The sequence below is a fragment of the Glycine max genome, chromosome 17 (genome assembly GCF_000004515.6).
Source record: "Glycine max cultivar Williams 82 chromosome 17, Glycine_max_v4.0, whole genome shotgun sequence".
NCBI lineage: Eukaryota > Viridiplantae > Streptophyta > Magnoliopsida > Fabales > Fabaceae > Glycine > Glycine max.
In genome coordinates this window covers 36,301,214-36,327,758 of record NC_038253.2, presented here as the reverse complement: position 1 = coordinate 36,327,758, position 26,545 = coordinate 36,301,214, and the positions used below count along the sequence as shown (strand labels likewise).

Sequence of the window (26,545 nt, the reverse complement as noted above, 5' to 3'; positions counted from 1 at the left end):
ATTAAATATTTGATAACACGATTTGTGCCGGCTCAACAACTACCAATATTTGTTTCAAAATCAAATTTAATATTTCTGGCGGTGAAAAACTGCCACTATTTGTTTCAACTCAATTACCCCTCCATACACCCCAATTCCATTAACCCTAACCTTTTCTTTACACCACACTTGGATCCTGAACCGTTTCCTAACATTTTTCGTGTTTTTTTATTCTTTTCAATTTTTCGGGACGAGGGGGAGGGATGGGGGAGCAGGAGGGTGAGGGCGAGGTGGAGGGGCAAGGAGAGGTGGAAATCGAGAGCGACGAAGATGCCGAGCCTGACCATGAGAACGAGGGCAAGAAGGAGCAGAGCTTGCAAGAGGTGGAGGTTGTGGAGAGGGAAGAGGAGAGCGAGGGAAGAGACTCAAATAATGATGCCAAGGACGACGGGTACAACCATGTGACATCACGAGTAAGCAGAGGACGATGTCATGGAGAGCGGATCAAAGAGGTCTAACCACCTTCTCACTCTTCTCATTCTTCTTTGACCACCTTCTCGTGGAGTGCAATGTTGCCTCGTAACTCTTGACACTTGTGCGAGAATCTGGCATGGAGATTTGGGACACGCGGTTGTGGTGGTGGAAGCCCACAGTGGTTGCAAAGTGGGGGCCCACCGTGAATCGGCGCCAACAGAGATGCAAAGGGCGCATGACTGGTTGAAGGTGACTGCACAGAAGAGGAGGTGGTCGCGACGACGTTTAGGCTTTTGGAGCCACTCAATGCGGAGTTTCCTATTTTGAGCTACGCCGATTTCTACCAAGTGATGATTTTTTTCCGATTTTTTAGTTTTTTTTAGATATGAGAATTTGTTGTTACTTGTCTTTGGTGTTTATGCGCTTATTATGTGTTTGTGTTGAACGTAGTTGCCTGGCATTGTTGCGGTTGAGGTAACTGGTAGACCTGAAGTTCCCTTCCATCCTGAAAGAGAGGTATAATACTACAAGTTTTTAGTTGAAAAATAAATAGATAGTGTAAGTTCCCTTTCGTTGAGATCATGGGTCGTTGGATTGTTTTGATTTATTTATATTTTACTTTAATTGATTCTAACAATTTTTTTAAACAAATAAGGACAGTTTTTGAACTGTCATAAATCGCGTTATTAAATATTTAACGGCCATTTCATCACTTCACTGATAACATACATGTAAACCAAAAAATTTCAAATATAAAAAAGGGAGAGTGTGAAATGATACTATTCTAATGGAAAAATTCATATTCCTAAAGAGTGAATAGGCATTTTGGTCCCTGTCTTTGTAGTCATTTTGTAAATTAGTCCCTATCCTTTTGAAATGTAAAAAATAATTCCTATCTTTGCAAAGTGTTGCAAAATAGTCCTTGCCGTTAAATTTGAAAGTAACACCGTTAGTAAGGTGCATTGTTGACAATTTTAGTGTCACGTAGACTATCAAACGTGGCACTAAAGTGTGTGTTTATAAAGCTTCTTCAGGTCACTTGCTTCTTTTTCCTCAAATTAGGGTTTATAAGAGCTTATCTCCTCTAAATTCTCTCCTTGTTCTTAAGTGTGTGTTCCTCAAATTAGGGTTTGTAAAGCTTGTCTCCAAGGTTATCAGACTCGCGATTCTACGTAGAATCGTGGAGGTTCCATAAACTCGACTCGTAGAATCGAATCGTAAACTCGTAAGAGTTTACTCAAATAAAAAAATATATTAATAGTTTGTAATTTTGACTCTTTCAACTTAAGAAAGTAGATAGTAGCATTACACTTTGGCTTGCATATTGACCCATTAACCTTTGAAAAATATTAGAGGTTGAAAGAAGATAATCAAGGTTCTATATTGTGTGCTTTTATCTATGTTAAATTCATGAATCATGACTAACTTTGTGAACTGGGTATGAATTGGATCCTACAGGTTTAGTATAAAATTATGCTAAATTTAAATGGTGGAGCTATGCAAAAGCAACAATGATCTTAGATAGTGTACCTTCAGTGCTAGATTGCTTATGTGGCAATTTACACCTAACTTGCTATTAGTTTAATTGTGGTGTTTAATATGCTTATTTTCTATGGAATTCATCAAGTCTCATGAGAAGCCTTGCAGTTGTAGGGGAAGGGAAATATAGCATATAACTTCATCTTTTTTATTGTGTGCCAAATTTTTGTTGTCTTTTAATTTCTACTTGTAAATGTTGTTTAATTAATTTCTTCTCTTTGTTCTACAGTGCTGACAGATCACATTTAAAAAGAAAATTAGATCTAGAGTTCTAGCAGCCAGAATGAATATTCTATCATTTCTATGATGTTTCCATCAGTAAGAGAGGGGTCTGATACATTTGAAAAAATTCTGTGAATCAACTTCGCTTGTATGACTATAAAGCAAACACCACGACACGAGTTAGGTCATGAAAGGAGAGGAGAAATTATCTTAATGTCGTGGAGCAAAGTTTGGAGCGCGACTGAGGACCAGCGACGATAACGGAGGATGGAGGACCAGCGACGACGAGGATCGCGAGTGAGGGCTTTCAAAGCAGAACTCGAACAAGGTGAGTAGCTCAACTTCAGCACAACACGGAGTCGCGAGTAAGTGAGTAGCTCAGCTTCAAAACAACGTCGTTTCGTAATTTTCGTAAACTCGTGGACTCGTAGCAGACTTGTGAGTCTCCCTAAACTCGCTCGAGTCTATGCTAAATCGAACGAGTCTACTCTGATTTCGATTCTACTTCCGATTTAACTCGTCAACCTTAGTGGAATCATAAAATCGTACGATTTCACGATTTAAAACGCGAGTTCAACAACCATGCTTCTCTAGTCTGTAAAGGTTCTCCCCTTTGCTTCTTCTTCTTCACTTGATTTCTCCATGTCTGCAAGTGGCACATAAAACCCTTTTGAGTGACTAAAACCCTTTTTTATGGCAATTTCTCCATGATTATGTGGCAAATCTAATTTCAATTTTGTATTAGGTTTTCTTATACTTGGCGTCGTTTTGGGAATGAAATGTGTGTTTTGTGTGACTTAGGTAGATCCTAGTAAGAGACCATTGATGGATTATGTTCAGAAGATTCAGAGGGATGTTAATGCTAACATGCGCGATGTTCTTGTGGATTGGTTGGTGGAAGTTGCAGAAGAATACAAACTTGTTTCGGACACGTTTTATTTCTGTGTTGCTTATATTGATAGGTTTTTGTCGTTGAATATTTTGTCGAGGCAGAGGTTGCAATTGTTGGGGTTGCTTCAATGCTCATTGCTTCGTGAGTTTCCAAATTCTTGAAATCTGGGTGCAAGTTTTATTTTATATGTGTGAATGTGTAATGTGTGAATTATTTAAGTAATCTTGCTTTGTTGTTTTTGGGAAATAGGAAATACGAAGAGATTAAGCCGCCCGAGGTGGAGGATTTTTGTTACATTACGGATAACACATACTCTAAGGAAGAGGTGATTCTTGTGTTTCATTTGTTGTTAATGTTAATGCATGGTTTGGATTTGGATTTTGCTGATTTTTGTAACTTTTTTTTTTTTTGGTAATGAAGGTTGTGAACATGGAGGCTGAAATATTGAAGGCTTTGAAATTTGAATTGGGTGGTCCTATAGTGAAGACATTCTTGAGGTGTGTTTCTTTGTTGAATCTATGTCCATGTTGTGTTAATTTCGCTTGTTCTAGTTATTTTTGCCTTGGCATTTTGGCTCATCACTTGTATGCTTTTGCCTTCTTGTTTGCAGGAGATTCTTGAGAAGATTCTTGAGAGTTGGTCAAGTGATCAGAAGAAGCTTTATAAATACACACTTTAGTGTCACATTGGATAGTCTACTTGATACTAAAATAGTCAACAATATATCTCATTAACGATGCTACTTTCAAATTTAACGACAAAAACTATTTTACAACACTTATACAAAAATAAAGATTATTTTTTATATTTCAAAAAAATAGAAACTAATTTACAAAATAAATATAAAGACAGAAATCAAAATATCTCTATTCACTCTGTTCCTAAAGTTGGGAAGTGTGTGTATTTGGATTGGTCTGAGTCATTAGAATCAATCACGCTCCAAGTGGTATCTGCTATTTGTATGACAACGCAGGATGAGTTGCGTTCTTTTATTTTAACGAATTTCAAAACTTCTTTTCTTCCCACCCCCAAATGCTTGCGTCAGAAACAAGAGCAATATCAGTGCATAAAATTCTACAATCTTTGAAATAGAGGGTTCTAGCCCGTTTTCTTAAAAGCTGCGCTCTTTGACAAATCTTTCCTTATATTTTTTATTTTTTAATAAAGCAAAAGCTAATTAGTATTTTGGTATTAGTTGAAGAATTAAAAAAAAAAATTATTATGATGTGTAAAATTATATCATCCACAATTTTTTATGTTATTATATGATTTTTATAAAATATTTTTTCCTTTTAACTCATTAATCAATAACCTAATACTAATTAACCATACCCATTGAACAATGGCAAACTCAAGAGGTCATGACCATACAGCAACGAAGCCAGATAACACAAACAATTTTTCAAAGATTTCAACGTGATTGGCTGTGCATAAAGCAGTCGCTAAAAGGGTCACGAGGAAGAAATCTTGGTCCTCGAGAACAGCTAGCCAAGTGCCTGAGAAGGTTGAGAAAAATGGGTTAAATTATGAGAATAATTATGAATAATGTGAACCACAACAATAATGCTCAAATGTTTTGTCTGACAATATCTTAGATGTGACATTGGCATATTCTTAAACCACAAAACTTGACTATAGTTTTATAGATGATTTTGGTGTTATTATCTTATTAGAATTGAAATTTTACCTCATTAATCTATGTCGACTTGTAATGTAAATCACCGAGATAAAACTTTAATTATGATCGAAGATCAATATCAACAATACCTAAAGAGCTGCATTTAAATTTTGTCCGATTTAAATTGCATTATGTAATTGCAATTGTGGCCACTCTTTTTGTGCTCTTCACAACCACAGCAGCAATTTCAGTCAAATTTTACCCATAATTTTGTTAATCACAAGGCAACCTACAATTGTGACTTTAAATTCAGCTCAAAAACATGCACATTCAATTAGAGGGCCTGGGGTGAAATGACAGAGCAGAGTTCAATAGATCCATAATCAAGAAGCTCCTCAATCATTTGCTCTATGTGATCTTCCTCAAGAGGCTTGAATTGCAGAGGAACATTTTCCACAGCCTTAACCCTTTTCACACCCCTATTTGCCTCTGACTCTTGCTCCTCCTCTGGTCTCTTATGTGGCAACACTGCATGAGTTTGCTCACTCTTCACACTGAAGTTGTTGCTAATTGGTGTGGTTGTGGAGGTTGTTGCATTTTGCACTGAGGGTGGTGTTCTCTGAGACTCAGATGCCAAAGCTTGTCTTGTCACTTGCAAAGAAGCCATGTAGCACCTGTGAAGTTTTGCAGTCAAAGTTGCTGAGAGAAGCTTTGAACTAGAAGATGATGAGTGTGACACATTTGGATTGAAAGGGAAGTTTGTTCTTGCCCTTGCACCACACATTAGCCTAGCTGCTTCATCATAGGCCCTAGCAGCATCCTCAGCTGTTTCAAATGTACCAAGCCATATCCTAGTCTTCCTGCACAAAAAAACAAATCATTAATTTTTATTTCATGTTTGGTTTGATTCAATTAAACAACAATAGCAAAAACAACCACCTTTTCTCCATCTGCTAAGCTTTGGTTACATGAATTACAGAGCATCATTCAGTTTGATTAAAAATAACTTTTCAGAAATATTTTAAAAAGTAATTAAAGAATTACTGGATTGTGGAAAAAAATTAAAATTAAGAAAATGCGATCATTTTCTTATTAGTTGTTGAGCATTACGATTTGCAAGCATATACACTAACATTATTTTTTTTTCTGGAAATGAATGTGGTTAATTTTTTGAAGAGGTGTGAAAACTTGCATGGGAGTGGAAAAACTTACAATATGGGGTGGCGAATTTCGGAGACCCAAGAGCCCCAATGCCTTTGTCGGACACCTCGGTAACGCTGTTGTGGTCTGGCCATGTTGGGGGAAAGAAAATGGATCCTTGTTCTTTTCAGAAAGTGTGTGTTTTAGTGAAAAATGTTTGAGTGGTAGCAACTGAAGGAGGAATGGAAGAGAATGGGGGGTGGGTTTTTGTAGTTGAGATTGTGAGCAGACATGATACTATTTTTTCTAATTGGAACCCAGTTAAGAACGCGGGTCCCACAGGGGATTTTCAGGTCTAATATACCTTCTTTTTCTTTCACTATCAGCTGTAACTTGGCTATATAGCAAATTGATAGCATGATTACTGCATATATATTGCATAGGTATTTCAATAGAATACACAATTCCCATGTCTCACAAGATGCTAGCTACTCTTTATTTTTAGTTATGCGCACAAACATACATATATTTACATGTTATAGTAATTGCGGGTATAAGTAATTTTTTTATACTAAGAATTGAATATACTAGAAGAAGATTTATGACAGGTAAACACATTTTATTTAATCAATTGAATTAAACTCTCTTAATGATTGACACAAATAGTTAAAATTAAAGTATGACTTCCCATCTTTTTTTATAGGTGTGCCTTATTTGAATTTTTCTAATACCATTTTTTTCATTTTGTAAGTAATCTTCTATTGGTAAATTTTTTGGTGCCTAAGGACTAGTTTAGCCGCTATAACTTAATGAAATTGTGGGTCTTGTATGGTAATCCTTTAGGCGAGTCTTTGCTAACCGTCCCAATATTTCATTGGCACCTTAATCGATATTGGGGTGTTTTCTAGTTCCACCGCTTTATAAATAGAAAAAGGTCCATAATATATTTTTAGGTTAATTATACTTTTTGAGAAAATAAGAAAGTAAAAGTATAATTAAATCTAATTTTTTAAGAAAATTACTTCCCTTTTAGTCTACAGAATATAAAATATAGTCATATATTCTTCTCATGTGAGTAGTGAGCAAATTGTGGATAATGACGGTTCTGTAGTCTCCTATTGGGGAAAGTTTGAATAAAAATACATTTGACCAAATATGCGAAACACACATATTGCCTTAATAAAAAACAAGAGGCACTTTAGTTGGAGCTTCTGCATTATACCTTGGACTGGACCATATGGAGACCAAGATAGCGATCATACATTGCAAATTGTTGGAGTGATCGGTAGTAACACATGTGCAACAGATATCAACAAATATCTTTTACCATTGCATTTTCTGGATGTACATGTCATCACTTATCAATGTGTTTATTTTATGATTGGGTCGATCCCAAGTTGGAACACCCTTTGGGTTAAAATCAAAGATTCTTTGACCATCATAATTACCCTAACATGTCAAGTAGTTTAATCAATTTTTTTGTCAATATTATCACATCACTAACCCATCAAAGCAACAAAACCCTTTCCTCTATTCTTTATAATTATCTGTGGGGATGGGGGCATATGATGAAGTGTGCTAGTTATGGAGATAAAGTATTGGTACTTGCATGGGAGAAGAAATTAAATAAACAATTATAGTAATCAAGGGAGCTGAATTTTACAAGTGATGCCAGCCATAGAGCTTTTTAGGCACCCTCAAGCATGCAAATTGTAGAATACAATACATTTAATTGATGAGCAATTAATTGGCATGAAATTGAGAGTTTTGTTTTATATTGATTGATTTGTTGAGCAACATACACTACTGATTAAAAGGAAACAAACTCTTATGCTGCTGCTTAGGATGTGAGAGTACATCAGTAGAATTTTAGGAATTTGGTTGGTATATTATGGCCCATGTACTTCTTGGAGCTACTGGTCACCCACGTGCCCAGATAATTCATTCAATATTCTACAGATTCTGCTGAACACATTAAGAAAAACTTAAATCATAAAATAAATTTTTAAGTTCAATAATAAAATTGACAAGGTTTTTTTATAGAAAAAAATTACAAGGTTAATCACATAAAAAAGTAAAACATGCATCATAGCAGTATGATTATGACTTGTTTTAATTTTAATATTATAGAAAAAAAAAATCTACTTCTTATAATTAATTGTCTGATATTTCATTTTTGATATTTGGGCTGTCAAACTGATCTTGCTATTTCATTCTTTAATATTAAAATATGCCAATTTGATCTTTGATCAAAAACTAAAACCAGATGAAAATAATCATCAAATTTAGAGAATAAATAAACTAATATGGTAATGACAATAGGATGTGGAACGATAGTGTGAAGAGATTATATCTTGCTATTCAGTTACAAATTATTATGAATCAAATTATTATTAAACGATAAATTTATTGATTTTAATAATACATGGCCGCTAGACTATTTTTGCAATATGAGAATTTAAATTAAGTAATAGTATTAAAATAATAGTTGGGTCATTCATTGATTGGGAAGATTAGTTGTTGGTCACTTCATCTCATCTGTATCATGTGCTGAACTTAACTACCACCTTAGAATTCTTGTTTGAGTAAAACAATATGGGGGGTCCATTATGCATGCTGACTGCAGGGGAAGAAGTTTGGCTGTCTTTGTGCCACGATTAGCCAAACAAAAGAATGGTGGTTAATGATGTGCCGTTTATTTACTAATGAAGAAAGCAGAATAGCACTTTTTTTATATCGAAATAAAATAATTAGCTCGGTTTGTGTTGGTTTACAAAGCTATCCATGTACCTGGGGATAAATTATTAGGTGTGTTAAAAATTATCACATCATTCATAATTTCAATTAATAATCATATGATATATAAATAATTTTATATTTTAAATTAAAAAATAACATAATTAATTCTTATTAAAAATATCTTTAATTTAATAAATATATTTTTTATCATTCACGTGTCACACATGATTATTAATGAGACCATAAATGATGTAGTAATTTTTTACCACCTAATAATTTCTACTAGGTTGAAACTTGAAATGTTAAACTGCTTTACTTTTTACTTTTTGGTGTATTTTTCTTTTTGTTTCTTTCTTTGCTGAGAGAAGAATAAGTTACCAGCCAGTAACAAGGGAAAGTTCAAAAAAGACAAGAAAATGAGGGGACAAGAGGACAAGCAGCATGTAAGATGTGTCATGGATTGAAAGAGTTGGAACTTTATCAACATTCCAATCTAAGTTTCTCAATCTTTCTTTTAAATTTTATTTTTTTTTTTGGCTTCAAGCTAAGATCAAATTAACTTATATGCATTAAATGTCTAGAAGATGAGATTAATTAAAACTACTTAATTAGGAACAACCCATACATACATACGCGTGAAGTGGGTCCAGAATCATATATAGCATGGGCATGCATGGTTGATGAAAACAAAAAATTGTATGCCACTTTATAAAAGAAAAAAGTTATGTATGTCACATATTTCTCTCCATGCCTGTTTATACAATAAAACCAATAAGTATCTTGCTTCAATATTTTAATTTGTCCCTTTTCATGTCTCCTTAATTAAAAAAATAACACATCGTGAGAAAAAATATAAAATAAAAACTAAAATGAGTGATAGGATATATTTGATTTCTATTTTCAACAACTGGTTTTAGTTTTTAAAATGCAACTGAACAAAATTGTTCGAACAACTAATAAAGTGTGGTGTGAGGCACAAAGTAGAGTGAGGGAGATACTGAACAAGATGAAAATAGGAAAAAAAATTGAAAAAACTTCTAATTGTTTTTTTTATACACTTGTTTGGAAATAATTTTTAAAATGAGATTTGGATTTGTAAGTAGTGTGAAATTCTTTTAGTAAACAAACTATAAAATCAAAAAGTGAAAAAGAATCAAACATTGCTCTATTTTTTATTAATCACTTAACACATTTAAATTGGAGAAAGAGAAAAAGGTGATTTCAATCTTTTATTTTTGAAAAAAATATATATATTTTTAGTCTTTTGAACTTTCTGTCAAACTTGAATTTAGTCCTTATATTTTAAAATCGATTAATTTATTCTACCAAAATTTAAAAATATGTGAATTTAAGTCATCATCCAATTTTGTGTAAGTAAAAAACTGTCACTAAATAATATTAAGTTTAAGCATGAAAAATTAAAATAAAATTCACATATTTTTAAAAGTAAGTACAAGGATGAAAATCAATTTAATCAAATTTGATTCAAAGTTTGGGAACTAAAAATATATTTTTTCTTTATTTTTATATAAAAAATAAACCTTTTGTCTTCTTCATTTTTGAAGGTGATATGTGATTTCAATCTTTTATTTAATAACTTATTCCTTCAATTTAATATATAGTAGTATATTTTGTCCAAATCTTAAGTTCATGATCTCCATATCCAGTCCATGTCGTGCACTCTATTCTCCTCACATATCACACATGCCTCACACGCAAACTTGTCCACATGAATAACATCCATTGAATTCAACTAAGAAAATAAGAGGGGTCAGACAAATATAACATGGGAATTTTCTATAAACCTAGTGACAAAAGCCCTTAGGTCTTTTTCCCAATTCTTTTGTTCGGATCCTAACTCCATTAAATACACACACATGACACATGGCTCCCTGCATGGACATGTAGAAGATACATTCATTCCCGGGATTTTTTTCTTTAATTTGTTTTTATCTTCTTTCCTAAGTATTGTTCAATGAATATGAATTTGATCGACAACGTTTACCTATACTATAACTATAAGCCGCCCCTAAAATTCTTTTCTTGGACAATGCAAAGTTAAAGTCATCATTTCTAACCATTAGTATACATAACATTTTTTTATAAGAGGTTATATTGACTACTACTTCATGCCCGTCAATTAATAAAATGAAATTAACTATTCTCATTCATTTATGAATAACGAAACATGGAAATGAGATTCACAAGTTGACGTGCAAGCTGACAATACAACTTAATTTGTTTCCTGTCAACAACTTAACAGTCAACTGAAGGAACGAATTCCATCGTCAAGTTGATAGATATGCAAAACATAATTAATTGATCTTGAATAGTGAATCATGAAAAGATGTGATAGTGATAGATATATATGTTGTAACTCCCTCTAGACCGTAGTGCATGGGATTTTGCCAATCTTTTACCCTCTTGAAGCATAATTACCAATATTTACATTGGAGCTAGAAAGATATATATACAAAATCACGATAGAGATTATCATTATAGAGTGAGTTTAACTTGTTCATCCCAAAAAAAGTTCATCCACATAATCAAATATGAGAATATGTTTAAAAAATTCAATTATCTACTATTTATAGTGTTGATTTTTATTGGTATACCATGTAGGATAACAAACACCCACACACGGATACATTCACACACACATTTATAACAAATAATTTATAATGAACTATAAGAGTATAAGTTGATAACAACAAGTACATTTCATCTGTTTTTCTTATTTAAATAAATCATGCTAACACACAAATTAATGTTACATTTAGTCAGAAATAAACTGAAATAGTTTGAGGGTCATTAAACACATCCTATTATATATTATCAAAATTCTTTTATTCAACATTATATTTTTCTTAAATTAATTCAGCATTGTATTTTCATGTAAGATACATATAAATTGTCTAAACGTTATATTTTGAAGAAGAAATTACTGCATATGTTTCCGGAGGAAAAGTCTTTTTCTATCTCCAGGAGTATATGAAAAGACTGCTCCCAACCCAGTCTGGCCAGCCAATTTTTGAATTATAAAGTCTAGCTAATACTGTTGACTAGCCAAACAGCTTAAAATCGTTGGACTGCCATGAAAAAACATAAATATTGCAACTACCATCTGCTTGTTTCTATTGTCTTTATAAGTGACATGTATTTGTTGATAGAGGTTCTTATTCATACAATAATTCATACAACAATTTTGTACAATATTTAACATTTTTTATGTCAATATCTTTTTATCTCATCATCATTTATTTATTACACTTTATACTTCTCTTACTTTTTATCTCTTTCTCTCTCTTAGTTATAAAATTTATTGTACAATTTACTGTTTAAAAGGAGAATTGTGTCCTTTTAAATGAGTTCACCCAGCTCAATTTAAATTTGTAAAGGATTGAAAGTGACTTTTAGATATTGAGGATCTAAGGATCTAAAGTTCAAAAAAGAAAGGTCACATAAGTTATTCATATGACCAGACAGCTAGAGAATGGAGCTGAATTAATTAATTAATTAAAAACATATTAGTCAACTAACTAGTACTTTCAGTAAAAAAAAAAAAAAGTATTCCATATCTTGTGTTCGTATTTTGTAATATAAAGTAGAAAATTGTAAATATCATAGATTTAGCAGGAAGAGAACATTTAAAAAAAAACTTGAAAAAAAAATATTTCAAGGATTAGGTATTTAAAATTTGAGATAAAAAAATAAAAGTGATTAAAGCTTACATTTGAGAATGAAAATTTTTAACATGAAATAAATTTCTTCTTTTCTTTCTCCCTTAACCAAGGTTTTGATTCGATTTTCAACTTGGACATGGAGTCGCAACTAAAAATATCATTTTATGCTAAAATGGTTAATCCAATGGGAGGATAATTAATTGGGTGTCAAATAAGACACCTTGGAAAAAAAATATTACAATAAAATATTCACTAGATTGAAACAAAAGATTTGTAATAAAACCAAGGTCTGACAATGTCTCCACCAAAACTCTCTAAAGAAGAATACAAGTGAGGAATAAAAAATTATATAAATTTACTTTATTTACAATTTTAAAAAATTTATGGAAATTCAATTTTGAGTTATAGATAAAAAATAATAATTCTAAGAAGATTTAGAGATTCTTTTAGTTGATTTTTTGGCTAATTAGTGGGATCTTCTCTTCCAACTACATTTTTCATTCACAATGCTCAAATCAAAAACCTTACTTAAGAGGGATCAAACCTAGTATTACTTAGACGACTTGTTGATTTTTTTTAGTTAGTTATAGGTGTTTGAAATTAAAATAAACAAAGAAAAGGAATATTGCAAATGTTTAATCTCAAGATAGGAAAAAAGATTAAAAAAAAAAGAAAGAAAGGGAAGAATGAAAGTATCACTTAGGACAGACAAAATGGACGACTTGACCTAGCCCAATCTATTGTGCCAAACATGAAAAATAGGTTGGGTTGGGCTAGTCCATATCTATATGTGTCTCACTCTTTTAAATCTAGTTAGGCCCAGCGGCCCATCAGGACAACCCATATTAGGTCATTTTTCTTTTTTTGTCTAAGTCAATACAAATTCAAAAGAAAAAAATATTGGGCCAAAATAAGCTCAACCAAATTTGGGCTATATTTTTTATTCCAATCTAGCCTAGTGGGCCTATTGGGCCGGCTCAAAAAGACCCAATTCAATTTGGGTTAACATTTTCTCTGGCCAACTTGGCTCAACAAGCTAATGGGCCAATAGGCTAGCCCGCCGACCCAGTCTATTTTATTAGCTCTAGTCTAAGTTGTGTATTCTTTTTTTGTATCCATAAGAATTGAAACGATACCAGGGAGTTTACAACACTCACACACCTTGTTCAATCAATTGAGTTAGACCCCATTGATCTAAGTTGTGTATTCTAATTTATATAGAGAGACTAAGTCATTTTAAAATGAGAAAAATATATTTTTAGTCCTTATACTTTCATGAGATCTTATTTTTAGTCCCTGTAATTTCATATCATCCAATATAGTCCTTGTACTTTACAAAAAAAAAAACTTATTTTTAGTCACTCCTCACAAATGATGTTGACGTAATAACATCATTTCCTACATGACAAATAAATTACATTGTTTATTTACTGTGTGAATTCATAGAAACAATGTTGAAGAAACAAACAAAATCAGAAAAAGACACAAAAATAAATTTGCAACAACAGTTGAAAAATGATGGTAGAAACAAATATAAAATGAAGCATTTGAAAGTTAGGGTTTGATGTTTTTGGTGAAGACATCTTAATAACTTCTTTAAAAAAATAATTTTTCACATCATTTTAATCAATTAAAAAAAACGAACTTTGTTTGTCACATCCGATAGAAGCCAATGTCATTTGTAAGGAGGGACTAAAACAAGTTTTTTGTAAAATACATGAATTAAATTGGATGATGTTAAACTTTGACAATTAAAAATAAGATTTCACAAAAATATAGGATTAAAAATAAAATTTTCACTTTTAAAATTTATATCTAGGATTATTTCTAATTGATTGATAGTGATAATATAAAGCTTTGGGTGATTATATATCAAATTTAAACTCTTAAATATAAAAAATAGTTATTATGATAACAAAAACTTTCTAAGATTTAATATGGCATGTAACACGACTGTAAACGTAGATCCACTCATGAGTACCGAGTAGTCTTTGCCCTCTCTTCAAGTGGCCAATTAATAAGGCACGTTCAATAAATAATGTTTATTATTTAATTTATTGATTCACAATAATCATATCATAATTTTGAAAGCAGCCGACATTGTTGCATTTCATACATGAACTATTGAACTATACAATGCATAGACTTAGTTTTATACCCACAATTACTAGTAGATCGCAGTCAAGGTGAAGTATGTGCTTGGTGATAGAACTATGCAAACTGCACAAGCCAAACATAATTCGCTGAACTACATAAAAATGGTTATCCAAATTTCTTATCGAGATTAGTTATTTACGAAGTATATAAATACATAAGATTAACCAGCTATATTTTTGGCACGTAAATTAATCAATATTCATCAAGACTTTTGAATTGCCCATGGAAACCGTCTATTAGTATTCAATATTGTTATCCCTGAGTAGATTTTTGGCATTAGAAACAAACAATTATTCACGCTCGAATGACACATTCGACGAGGATTACAGCTTGTAAATGACTTTGCATAAGGGGAAAATGTTTGAAATTAGGACTAATTGCGATAATTTAGCAAGGCCAAGCCTTGACAACGTTCCAAAAATGCTTATAGGATATGGCCATGTGACTTGTAACATGGATAAATATGCGTCCTTCGCTCCAACTTTAATTGCTAGATAAATTGTCACATGATTAATGGACATTTATTATATATTGAAATTTGAATTTTAAATTATAATAATTAATTTATGAGACTTTTGTTGTAGTCTCATAATTCTTTTCACATCTAGATTTTTGTTTCATCAAAGACCTAGATGCTAGCTTCGTTAGCCACAATGCTCCATCACACTTGTTTTGATAATTGTTCTTGACAAGTTAACTAAACTTAAATTTTCTAGTCAATTTTAAGTTTGACTTTTGTATTATTGTGTTTTATTAGACTTATTATATAATTAATATTTCTCTTAACAATAACATTAAATCTTGTTTGAATATTGACTCTTATCTTTCATGGGTTTAATTGGTTATCTTCTTTAGGGTATGCATCTTGGACTCTGAAATTACATATTTAAAATGTATGCAGATATCAATGTTAGTTTGTAGTTGATTTTCCTCATTCTTGTTTGTGAATGTTAACAATATATTTCTTTAACATACCTAATTGCAAGTTGACTTTCCTATTAACTTGTATAATTGAGTATGTGGTTTATATTTGAAACCAAAATGCATGAGTAACTGAGTTTTCATGAACCATTATATGGATTTGAAAGGGAATGAAGTTGTAAATTACTTCACTATCACAAGTCACAACCACTCAACATTTACCGACAATATTTATTCTAACATTATATTTGGTCACTTTTACTTAAGGGTTCATATGTTTGTATTCCTTTTTATCTTTTTTTAATATATATGCTAAGAATGGAAGAAGGTTGCTCTCGATTGTGGCAGCTTTGTTCCTCTAGAAGATTCAATTTTTATTCTTCTTAGCCTTTGTCATAATACAAATCTAGATTCATCAACATAATCATCTCATGTTAGAATATATGAGTCAATGATAATTACAATTTCTTATTGTTAGCTAGTAATTAGGCATTATGTTTGCCATTGTTGAATTCCAAACGTTTGGAACTCCTATTGTTCTCTTCTCCAATGGTCTTTGTCTTGTGAAACTATTCTTGTTTGCTTGTATCAGAGCACTTCATTGGCTTGTGGGTGGAAATGATCATCTAATTGATAAACCCCATCTGTAACTTTTTTAAACTAGTCTCCTTAATCCTAAAACTTTTCCCTGGAAAAAAAATGCAAAGAAAGACAATGATTTATGCTGAAATAATATCTATATTTATCAAAGACCATTGTTGACTTCTAACATATATTCTAACATAATCATCTCATGTTAGAATGAATGGTCAATGATAATTACAATTTCTTATTGTTAGCTAGTAATTAGGCATTATGTTTGCCATTGATGACTTCCAAAAGTTTGGAACTCCTAATGTTCTCTTCTCCAATGGTCTTTGTCTTGTGAAACTATTCTTGTTTGCTTGTATCAGAGCACTTCATTGGCTTGTGGGTGGAAATGATCATCTGATTGATAAACCCCATCTGTAACTTTTTTAAACTAGTCTTCTTAATCCTAAAACTTTTCCCTGGAGAAAAAAAAATGCAAAGAAAGACAATGATTTATGTTGAAATAATATCTATATTTATCAAAGACCATTGTTGACTTCTAACATATATTCTAACATAATCATCTCATGTTAGAATGTATGGTCAATGATAATTACAATTTCTTATTGTTAGCTAGTGATTAGGCATTATGTTTGCCATTGATGACTTCCAAAAGTTTGGAACTCCTATTGTTCTCTTTTCCAATGGTCTTTGTCTTGTAAATCTATTCTTGTTTGCTTGTAGCAGAGCACTTCATTGGTTTTGGGTGGAAATGATCATCTGATTGATAAACTCCATCTGTAACTTTTTTAAACTAGTCTCCTTAATCCTAAAACTTTTCCTTGGAGAAAAAAATGCAAAGAAAGACAATGATTTAAGCCGAAATAATATCTATATTTATCAGTTGCAAAAGCTTGTCATAGTTTCAAATAAACATTCACCCTTTTTTTCCTATGCATTGGTTTCTTTCTACTATTTATCTCTCATTCCTAGGGTATTTGATCTAAAAGAAGTTTGTTCATCAAAGCAGGTACTGAGTTCATTCTTGAGCAAAATGGAAGAAAGGAACAAAAGAGTTGTCAAGCTCGATGACAAAAGGTTTGTGCCGAAAAATGTAACCAAACATTATATGTATCATCTCAACTAAATATTTCTATTTGCAATCTACTCGGACCTAATAAATATTATAGTTGATTGTGTGCCTTGATTATGAGGAAGGGACTACTCACGTGTCTTGTTTTCATGTTATATCTTGTTTGATACAGATATGGCATATGTCAATTCCATATGATTATGTGGATCAAAGGAGGTCATTCTCCAATATTTATCTTATGACCTAGGAATTAGAGTTACCCCCACCGCTGCCATAGGATAACTCTTATTCCCTAGTCATAGGATAAAGATTGAAGAATGACCTCCTTTGATCCACAAAATCATATGGAATTAACATATGTCATATCTGTATCAAACAAGATATAACATGAAAACAAGATACATGAGTAATTCCTTCATCATAATCAAATCACACCTTCAACTATAATATTTATCTCGTCCAAGTAGATTGCTTATAAAAATATTTAGTTGAGATGGTACACACTATGTTTGGTTACATTTTTTGGCACATACATTTTGTCATCAGGCTTGACAACTTTTTTGTTCTTTTCCTCCATCTTGTTCAAGAATGAACTTAGTACCTACTTTGATGAACAAACTTCTTTTATATCAAATATCCCATGACTAAGAAATAAATTGTAGAAAGAAACCAATGTATAAGAACAAAAAAGGTGAATGTTTATTTGAAACTACGGCTTGATTTTGCAACAAATAAATACAAATATTGTTTCAACATAAAATCATTGTCTTTCTTTGCCTTTATTTCTCTAGGAAAAAGTTTTAGGATTAAGGAAACAAATTTAAATCACAAGATCATTTCCAACCATAAACCAATGAAGTGTTTTGCTACAAGCAAAGAATGACATATTCATGAGACAAAGACTATTTGAGAAGAAAACATCAGGAGTTCCAAAGTTCCAAACTTTTGGAACTCAACAATGGCAATAATGACATAATCATGTCAAAAGGAATAAAGACAATACTTGACCACACTAAAATAGAGAGTAATTGGGAGTATGGTTATCGAACTCACAAGTTAACTTGCTCACTCGTTCGAGTTTATAGTGATGGCCCGGATTTGCTAGGTTTTAGTTGTTTCTTTCCTTTTTTATGCATAAAAAAGTGTAATAAGAATAAAATGCATAATTATATATTAGAAATAATAAAGCATTATATAATAGTGTTAAAATATATAACAAATAATAATATTAAATATGTAAACATAATAAATACTACATATAAATAATAAAAATGTAATAATGAAATAGAATTAGTATAATAGTAAAAAAATGCAGTGACTAAATAATAATAATAATAATTTAAACAAAGCATACCATATGATATGATATATTAAAATAATAGCAATAAAAAATATAATAAAGTAAATACAAGTAGTAATAAAAACTAAATAAAACATATTACATTATATAATTATCTAAACATATAGAATGAAATGTTGAATTATTATGTTATTTATAGATATTTTAATATATCACCACAAGAAACCTATGCCGCCGCCAACGACTTTGAAGACAAGGAAGCCCTCGAGGTTTATGTAGTTGTCGTTGAGCTTCCATACACAATCGAGGCACAAATTTATGATTTCTTTACCGATTGAAATTGGGAAAAATGAAAATTAGGTCAGAGAAATTGAAATTGAAATCGAGAAAATTTGAGTGTGAGTGGGAGAAAAGAACCTCTAGCAAAGCTATTGGTGGTGTCTTTTTTGTTGAAGATGAGTTGCCGCAATGGATTTCATCGATGATGGTTGGAACCGGACTTACAACAAGGAGGGAGGGGGGACGAAGAAAAGGTCTCTTGTTCGTTACAATTGGAACCCTTACTTCCTATTGTGCGACACCTCCTACGACCAGTGAGGAATCCTTCCTATTGTGCAACGCCATCAATGGAGGCCGAGCGTGGGTTGTGTTTCGGCAAAGAGGGATACATAGGGTTGGGATGTAAAGTAACTATATATTAAACACAAATAAACTCTTTGGCCATGTCATCGATCCGTGTGTTTTGAAACTATTGGCTCTCATCCTCACCAAAGGATAACCTCCCCTTTCTTGATTTATTTTAGTATTTCAAATTATTTAATAAATTAAGATACTTTGAAAAAAACAATTAATTAAAATAAAATATTTTGAAATTATTGTAAATGTATTTTACTATTTAGTATTGGTAAAAATTGTAAGAGTTTTTTGAGTTAATAATTTTCATAAATAATTAAAGTAGTTAGTTAAGTAAATCAAACAAAAAATCAAAACAAATCAAATAAAATAAATTGATTGATTAACACTAATTAATTGATTGAATGCCACATAATAAATTAAAGTATATGTATTGTAGAATCATTCTATATTAATGGATTGGATTTGCTGTAACTCTTACGGAGTTAAACCGGTGTAATTTGATTCCTCCTCATGATAACATAAAAATCTATCGACACTTCAACAACCAAGAATAGCTTGGCAAGTGTATTTTTACTGTTTAAATACTAGTGAATTTCCAACAATTAATGATTTTTTAGAGCTATTTAACTTAACCAAGTTATTGAGTATAAATAATTAATATGCTCTAGTTAAAGTTGAATCATTTAGGTATTACTTGAGTTTGATCATTGGCGGAAACAATTTTTGGTCAAACTTTACTTGCCTCCTGACCGAACTCCGGATTGATTAGAGTCTCTTTCTCACGATGAACCAGATAGGTCCACTTACTTTTTGTTAATCTTTCCCTTTTTAAAAATTTTACACTTTTTTATATGAATTTCTTTCTTGAATATATTCTAATGAAATTCTATGATTACTTGATTTTTTTATTACAAATAGAAACTTGTTGCAAATATCCACAATAGGCTGGAGACAAAAAAAAAGATCTATTTAACTTTTCTATAAACACTTTGTGACCCTTTTGTCCTATTATTTTTACAATAATTTATATTTAGAAAAATATGTTTTTAGTGCCTATAATTTCATTTTTTTCTTGTTTTTAGTCCCTAAAGTTTCATAGCATTCAATTTAGTCATTGTACTTTATTAAAAACGTATTTTTAGTCCTTTTGCACATATTCTTCATTGACGACGTTAATTTTGTTTGTTAGAATTGACTATGAGATTTAAATAAAATAATTACAATGACATGGATTTTTTTAAAAAAAATTATTTATATCTCCCAAAAACACATCAAGCCCTAATTTTCAACTACTCCATTTATGTCTTTGTTTTCACCTTCATTCTTCAACAATTCATGTTGCAGATCTATAAATTCACATGGAATACTACAAAATTTACTTTTAGCATAATTAGAATAACATCGATTTTATAGAAAAACAATGTAAACCAAAATGTGGTAGCATAATCGTAAATAATGTGACTTCGTCAACATCGGTTTTTCCGAAAAATTGATGTTAACATGAGTGTGTTAACATCAGTTTTCCAAAAACCGATGTTAACTTGAGTTTCTTTTTGAAAAAACTGATGTTAACAAACTCACGTTAACATCGGTTTTTGGAAGAAAAAAAACCAATGTTGTATTGTCCTATTTATAATTTTTTTTGCGCTTCTAGCAGTTCACTCTTCTCTCTCACGCTTCGTCTCCCTCATGACTCATCTCCCTCACGAACCATTTGTCAGTCTCACTCTCACTCTCGCAGTGCTGAAACCACCCTTCGCTCACAGTGAAACCACTATCTTGTCGATCACGGTGTCATCACTGTCAGTCTCACTCTCTCTCACGATCTCACTCTTGCTCACGGTGTAGGTGTCACTACCACTCTCGCTCTGACAATATGTTTTTCTCTTGAAGCTTTTTTTGATAGTGAAATCATGGTTCTGGTTTTTTTTTTTGTTGTTTTGGTTGTTTTCGACAGTGTTTTGGTTGGATTTGACAGTGTTTTTGACATTGTTTTGGTTGTTCTTCTTGTTCATTGTTTTGGTTGTTTTAGTTGTTTTCGACAATGTTTTGGTTGGATTCAATAGTGTTTTCGACATTGTTTTGGTTGTTCATGGTTCTGGTTGTTTTCGAAAATGTAGGTCTTTTTTTTATAGTGAAATCAGTGAAATTTTACTTAGGTTCTAGTTTACTTAGGTTCTGTTTGGGTTGCAAATTTACTTAGGTTATGTTTTGCATGGTTCTGGTTCCTCATTATATTTGTTGCATGGAATAAGCTCTTAGATAAGCATGGTGCATAGTCACTTTGTGCATGAATCAGTTAATGGATTTAGATGGTTTGACAAAATCTACTTAATGTAATGTTTATATTGTAAATGGAGCTTATAAACGATGGATGAAGATCAATAGAACTGGATGGAAATGACTAACACAATGGTGAAGATTAACAATAAAACAGAGGAAATGTTCAGCATTGTTCATGTTATGGATCAAGTTAGAAATTTCAACGTTATTCTCAAAGAAATATGACATGATATAACACATTTGCTTATATTAATTTGTTGGTTAAATGTAGTCTTATGATGAAGTCAGTAGATCATTTGTTATAAGATGGAAAGATGAACAAGACCCTACTTGGAATCTGCTACACTCAAGTAGCAACATGTACTCTGTTATATATAACCAAGATCTGGTTAGCCCGGCTCTACTAGTTGGATGGACAGAACTCAGAGAGTTTTATGGGTTCACTTGAAATCATCAGGTGACCTTAACCCACTTTGGAAAGAGTGTTTTCCTCCTCACCATCTTTAAAAGCAGCTCTGAACCAAAAGTTTACCCTAAATGACACTCATTGTACCACCAAGTTCCTAACTCAGTCACTTTTAAAGTCCTACTGACTGAGTACAAAGTAACTTGCACCAGTTTAGTGAGTAATTAAACACCCCTCTGTATGTCAAATTTTAAAATCATATATATATATATATATATATATATATATATATATATAATATGAATTTCATGCTAATTTTAGGATGTTTTGAGTACCATGTACTCATTTATGAGAGCTAAAAGATTCACCCATTTGAACTTGGAATGGACTACGGAGTGTAGGATAGTTTATAATCATTATAGGAAGACTGCAAAAATTTGAAATGGATGGAGAAATTTTGCACAATCACAAAATTTGCTTAGTGGAACTCAAATTATATTTGAGTTACCGGATGCAACTTCTAACTTTATTTTATTTTGGATTTGTTTGTAATTAAAGTACATTATTACTCTATTATTATCAATTTGTAATTTTTTGTTTATAAGTCTTCGTGATATATTTTATGAGAAATATTAGAACATCCTAAACACATTTATGTTATATTTTATTTATAAATGTTTATAACTACTCTTGATGCATGACATACTTTGTTTATAACTTTTGGTGTATGACTTATTTTATGTGTTTTTTACAACATTGATAAGTTGTTATATGAATTAATTACAGGTTGGTAATTAAAAAAATAAATAGAATAGTAAAAAAAACAAAAAACAACATGTGTTTTATGAAAAATCGATGTTGTTGTTTATTGACAGCATCAGTTTTTCAAAAAAATGATGTTGGTGAGAAGAATAAAAAAAACGATGTTGGTGAGAAGAAAACAACATCAGTTCTTATCAAAACCGATGTTATTTTTTGCTAAAACAACATCGATTTTTAAACAACATGAATCAGTTAATGGATTTAGATGGTTTTTAAACAATCGATGTTAACATTGATACTTTAACATCGGTGAATAACCAATATTAAAAGTCCTTAATAACTTATGTAAAAAATCTATTATTTAGTAGTGACGGTTCCTTGTCAATATCTGTACATAGGAGTTGTGGTTCGAAATCCACATCTTATCCTTCGCAACTAGGATGAAAGGAATGCATGTGTGAGGAAAAATTATTGTTAAAAGCAAAAACCAACAATAACTCACTTCCTAAGAATTAACGTTGTCTGTGAAAAATATGCGTAGAGAGAAACTAAAAAGATGTTTTTAATAAATTACAAGGACTAAATTAAATGATATGAAACTTCAGGGACTAAAAACAAGAGAAAAAGATGCATAGGGACTAAAAACATATTTATCCCATTGTATTTTCATCTTTTATGTTTAAATTGAAATAATTATTTGTTAATGGCTAAAATTTTATATTTTCACGATTCTTAAATTTTTGAAAATATGTTTTAGTATTATTTATCTGAGTGAAATGATTTCAATTTTTTCATGATACAATTAGCTAATTTGATTATGTTATTTGTGAATAAAAAATATTTAATAAACACATAAGAATTTTGAAGGTTAAGTAATTTTACTTAAAATATTTTTTTTATTGAAATTATATTAGTCTTATAAAAAGCTTAATTAGTTAATAAAATGTTTAACTTAGTTAAATTTTGTACCAACAAGTTACATAAATACCAAAAAAAAATTAAGTAATTTCTTTAACTTCAATCTAAACATTTTAGTAAATGGTTTCAAAAAACATTATTGATACACATAGTTAATTTAATTATGTTATTTGTTCAATAAATAATTGTTTAATAAATAATTAAATATATATGTCCAGACTATGGCGGATACTAAAGGAATTTTTTAAAAGAATAACTATAATTTCTATTTTCATTTTATAATTACTATATTTATTACCATTAGTATTCTTTTTTTTTTTGTGATGAACCTTTATCATTATTATTCTTAATAACAATGAAAATCATATAGCAAAATACAACTATAATTTAAAATTAATAAATGAGAATGTACACACAGACTTTGTAAAAAATCATTTATAAATATTTTTTAATTTTAATCATAAATTTCATATATAGTTTATAAATATTTTGTTCATGCATAGATTTCTTGTGGAATTTATTATATAGTAGTTATTTAGATGAGAACGAATATTAATTTAAGTAAGGCACAAAATGCTCGTCAACCCTATAGGCTAAACCAATAGGGATCCGATCGGCTTTATTAGTTATTGGGCTCAATCCAATGGCGATTCGAGGATACATAACTCATTCGAATGCTTAAGCATAAAGTGACCTAAAGAAAATAAAAGAGGATAAAAAATGGTTTTATTTGTCAATTCAATGACGATTGAAGGGTACAATTTTTTTTAGTAACGATTGGATGATAAGTATATATATTTTTATTTTGTGCGCAAGTATATATGAATTTATAACCAACTAAAGATATCCTATATGCTTTCTTTGCTTACCAACAAGTCATTAATCCAAGTGGTATTAGATTTGATTCTCTTTAAGTAGGATCTTGGTTTCAAACCTTCTAGATAGAAAAGGCGTGATTGAGATTGAGAGGGGAGAATCTCACTAAAAGTAATCAATCATGTTTACAAAAGGAGAGTAGTCTAACAAAGTCAGTGAATATTTTATATCAATTAAATGGTTACCAAAATGTGTTCTCTTCGCATTACATTATTAAAAAGTTAATCTTATTTTTTTAGTGCAAATTTAATCTTATTAATAACATTAACATTATATTATTATAAAATTTATATTTCATTAAATACTTTTTTTCATAAATGTCAATAATTTCATCTATTATATTGCAATATAACTTCTATACATATAAAAGCTATTGTTGTTTTTTTTTTTTTTGCATTCTATGTGATATTTTAAGTTACATGTATTATCTAACCCAATTACTTGGAAAATTAAAAATAATTAATTCTATGTCTTGCATTATTAAGTTTCATTATCCTCTCTTGACAACAGTTGCCCTAAGGATTTCACTAAAATAAAGAATGATTGCACTCACTGAATCCTTGTTTGATTATTGTTGTGTTAATTACTACTCATTTAGAAGGTTATAGAGAATAATTGTCATCTGCGCTTTGATCATAAAGGGAGTCTCCATCAAAATTTGTTTGGTTCTAATGGGGTCAAACTTGGTTGGTCAATTATTCGTCAATAGATTGTTGGAATAGATTGTTTGTACATTTAGATTATAGAATATTGTGTATATGTTTTTTTGTTACAAGGCCAATTTGGATGTAGAAATTTTTTATATTAGAATCAATGTAGATACAATACTAGAATTATTCTTTATTTGTGATTAATATGATAATGTTGTATAATGACAACTAAGTTGAGTTTGATTATTGGTGAAAATAATTCTTGATTAGACTTTATTTATTTTTTGGTCAAACTCCAGATTAGTCAAAACTTCTTTCTCATATAAAACAACAGGTCAAGAACAAACAAAAAAGAAGAAAGTATGATCAAGTTTTGCTACTACTTTGTGACTTTCACATGTAAAGTGTGTCTGGGTGTTCCTTATACACAAATGTTAAACCAAATGACAGATTAAAAACTATACTTCATTATAATAATAACCAAAACATGTAGTTAGGAAGAGTAAGGTAGTTAGAAGTCACAAACCTGATTTACCTGTAAACCAACGAGAGAAAGTATAATGAACTTGAGAAATAGTAGAAGCAAAACTCTAGGGACAATTCAATTAAATTACTTTTAGACATAAAACAATGTAAGAGCGTAATGTAATTGAGTTTATGTTTACAAAAGTAAACACAAAAACATAAAATTGAAATTCTACAAAATTGTGTAGAAAACATAAAATTCATTCCCAAAACTAGGGATTGAAATGTTATTTATTCATTGATTTCATTGTCGTGTGATAACTTGCTGGGTCAAGAAAGGAAGGAAACAAAATTTAAAATTAAGGCTTAAATATATACTTTTTTCTTATAATTTAGTTTTTTATTTTAATCCCTTTAAACAATTTTGTTTTGTTTTAATCTTTGTAAAATGTATTTGTTTTATTTTTCATCCTTAAACCGTTTTAGATAACACTTTGAACAATAAAAAAAATACTTTAAACAGTAAAAAAAGAGTTATCTAAAACACTTTAAGGACGAAAAATAAAATAAAAACATTTTGTAAAGACTAAAATGAAAAAAAAATACAAGAACAAAATCTTTCATACACATGTCAAAATCTAAGACAAAGTGTTAAAGTAATGGCGTAAAACATATTTATATATCGTTATTTGTTATATATTTTATCTCTATTATGTAATACTTTATTATTTCTAATATATAATTATGCATTTTATTCTTATTATACTTTTTTTGCGAAAGGAAAGAAACAACTATAGCCTAGCAAATCCTATGGCCACACATTTGTGGACCAAAGATTACGAATGGGGGTTTGACAAATATTAATAACTACAACCTAGCAAATCTTATTATAGTAATTATATTTTTATTTAATTATACATTATCTACTTACTTATAGAGAATGGGCCAATTTTGAGTAAGGCCCAAACCCACTTACCTAAAACAACCCTAATTCGTTCTCTTCTTCCATTCATCAGCTATCACCTTCCTCCCTCTTCTTTCTAACAAAAATGGTGGTGCCCCCTTCAAATGGACTCACGATTTAGAGGAAAAATCAAATCATAATGGAGTGGGGAGATAAGCGACATGATTTGTAATTGGGACATGGGAGATCAAAAACCCTCAATCAAAGAGAAGAAAGATGTGTGTTTTGGGCAAATTTTTTAAAATGAGAAAGCTTGTC

At 30.6% G+C, this 26,545-nt stretch overlaps 2 protein-coding genes across 2 annotated transcripts; one reads left to right on the top strand and one right to left on the bottom strand.

The window, feature by feature from the left end:
* Nucleotides 1-242: 242 nt before the first annotated feature.
* LOC102660622 (cyclin-A1-2-like) lies at nucleotides 243-3,919 on the top strand. Its single transcript, XM_041011424.1, has 6 exons — nucleotides 243-452; nucleotides 904-969; nucleotides 3,016-3,090; nucleotides 3,177-3,247; nucleotides 3,356-3,431; nucleotides 3,527-3,919. Exons 1-6 carry the CDS (start codon nucleotides 243-245, stop codon nucleotides 3,725-3,727), a joined length of 699 nt encoding a protein of 232 aa, XP_040867358.1. The 3' UTR covers nucleotides 3,728-3,919.
* A 615-nt stretch (nucleotides 3,920-4,534) lies between these two features.
* Nucleotides 4,535-6,153, bottom strand: LOC100785918 (protein PPLZ02). Its single transcript, XM_003550155.5, has 2 exons — nucleotides 5,937-6,153; nucleotides 4,535-5,584 (listed from the first exon to the last, which is right to left on the bottom strand). Exons 1-2 carry the CDS (start codon nucleotides 6,017-6,019, stop codon nucleotides 5,059-5,061), a joined length of 609 nt encoding a protein of 202 aa, XP_003550203.1. The 5' UTR covers nucleotides 6,020-6,153; the 3' UTR covers nucleotides 4,535-5,058.
* Nucleotides 6,154-26,545: the final 20,392 nt, after the last annotated feature.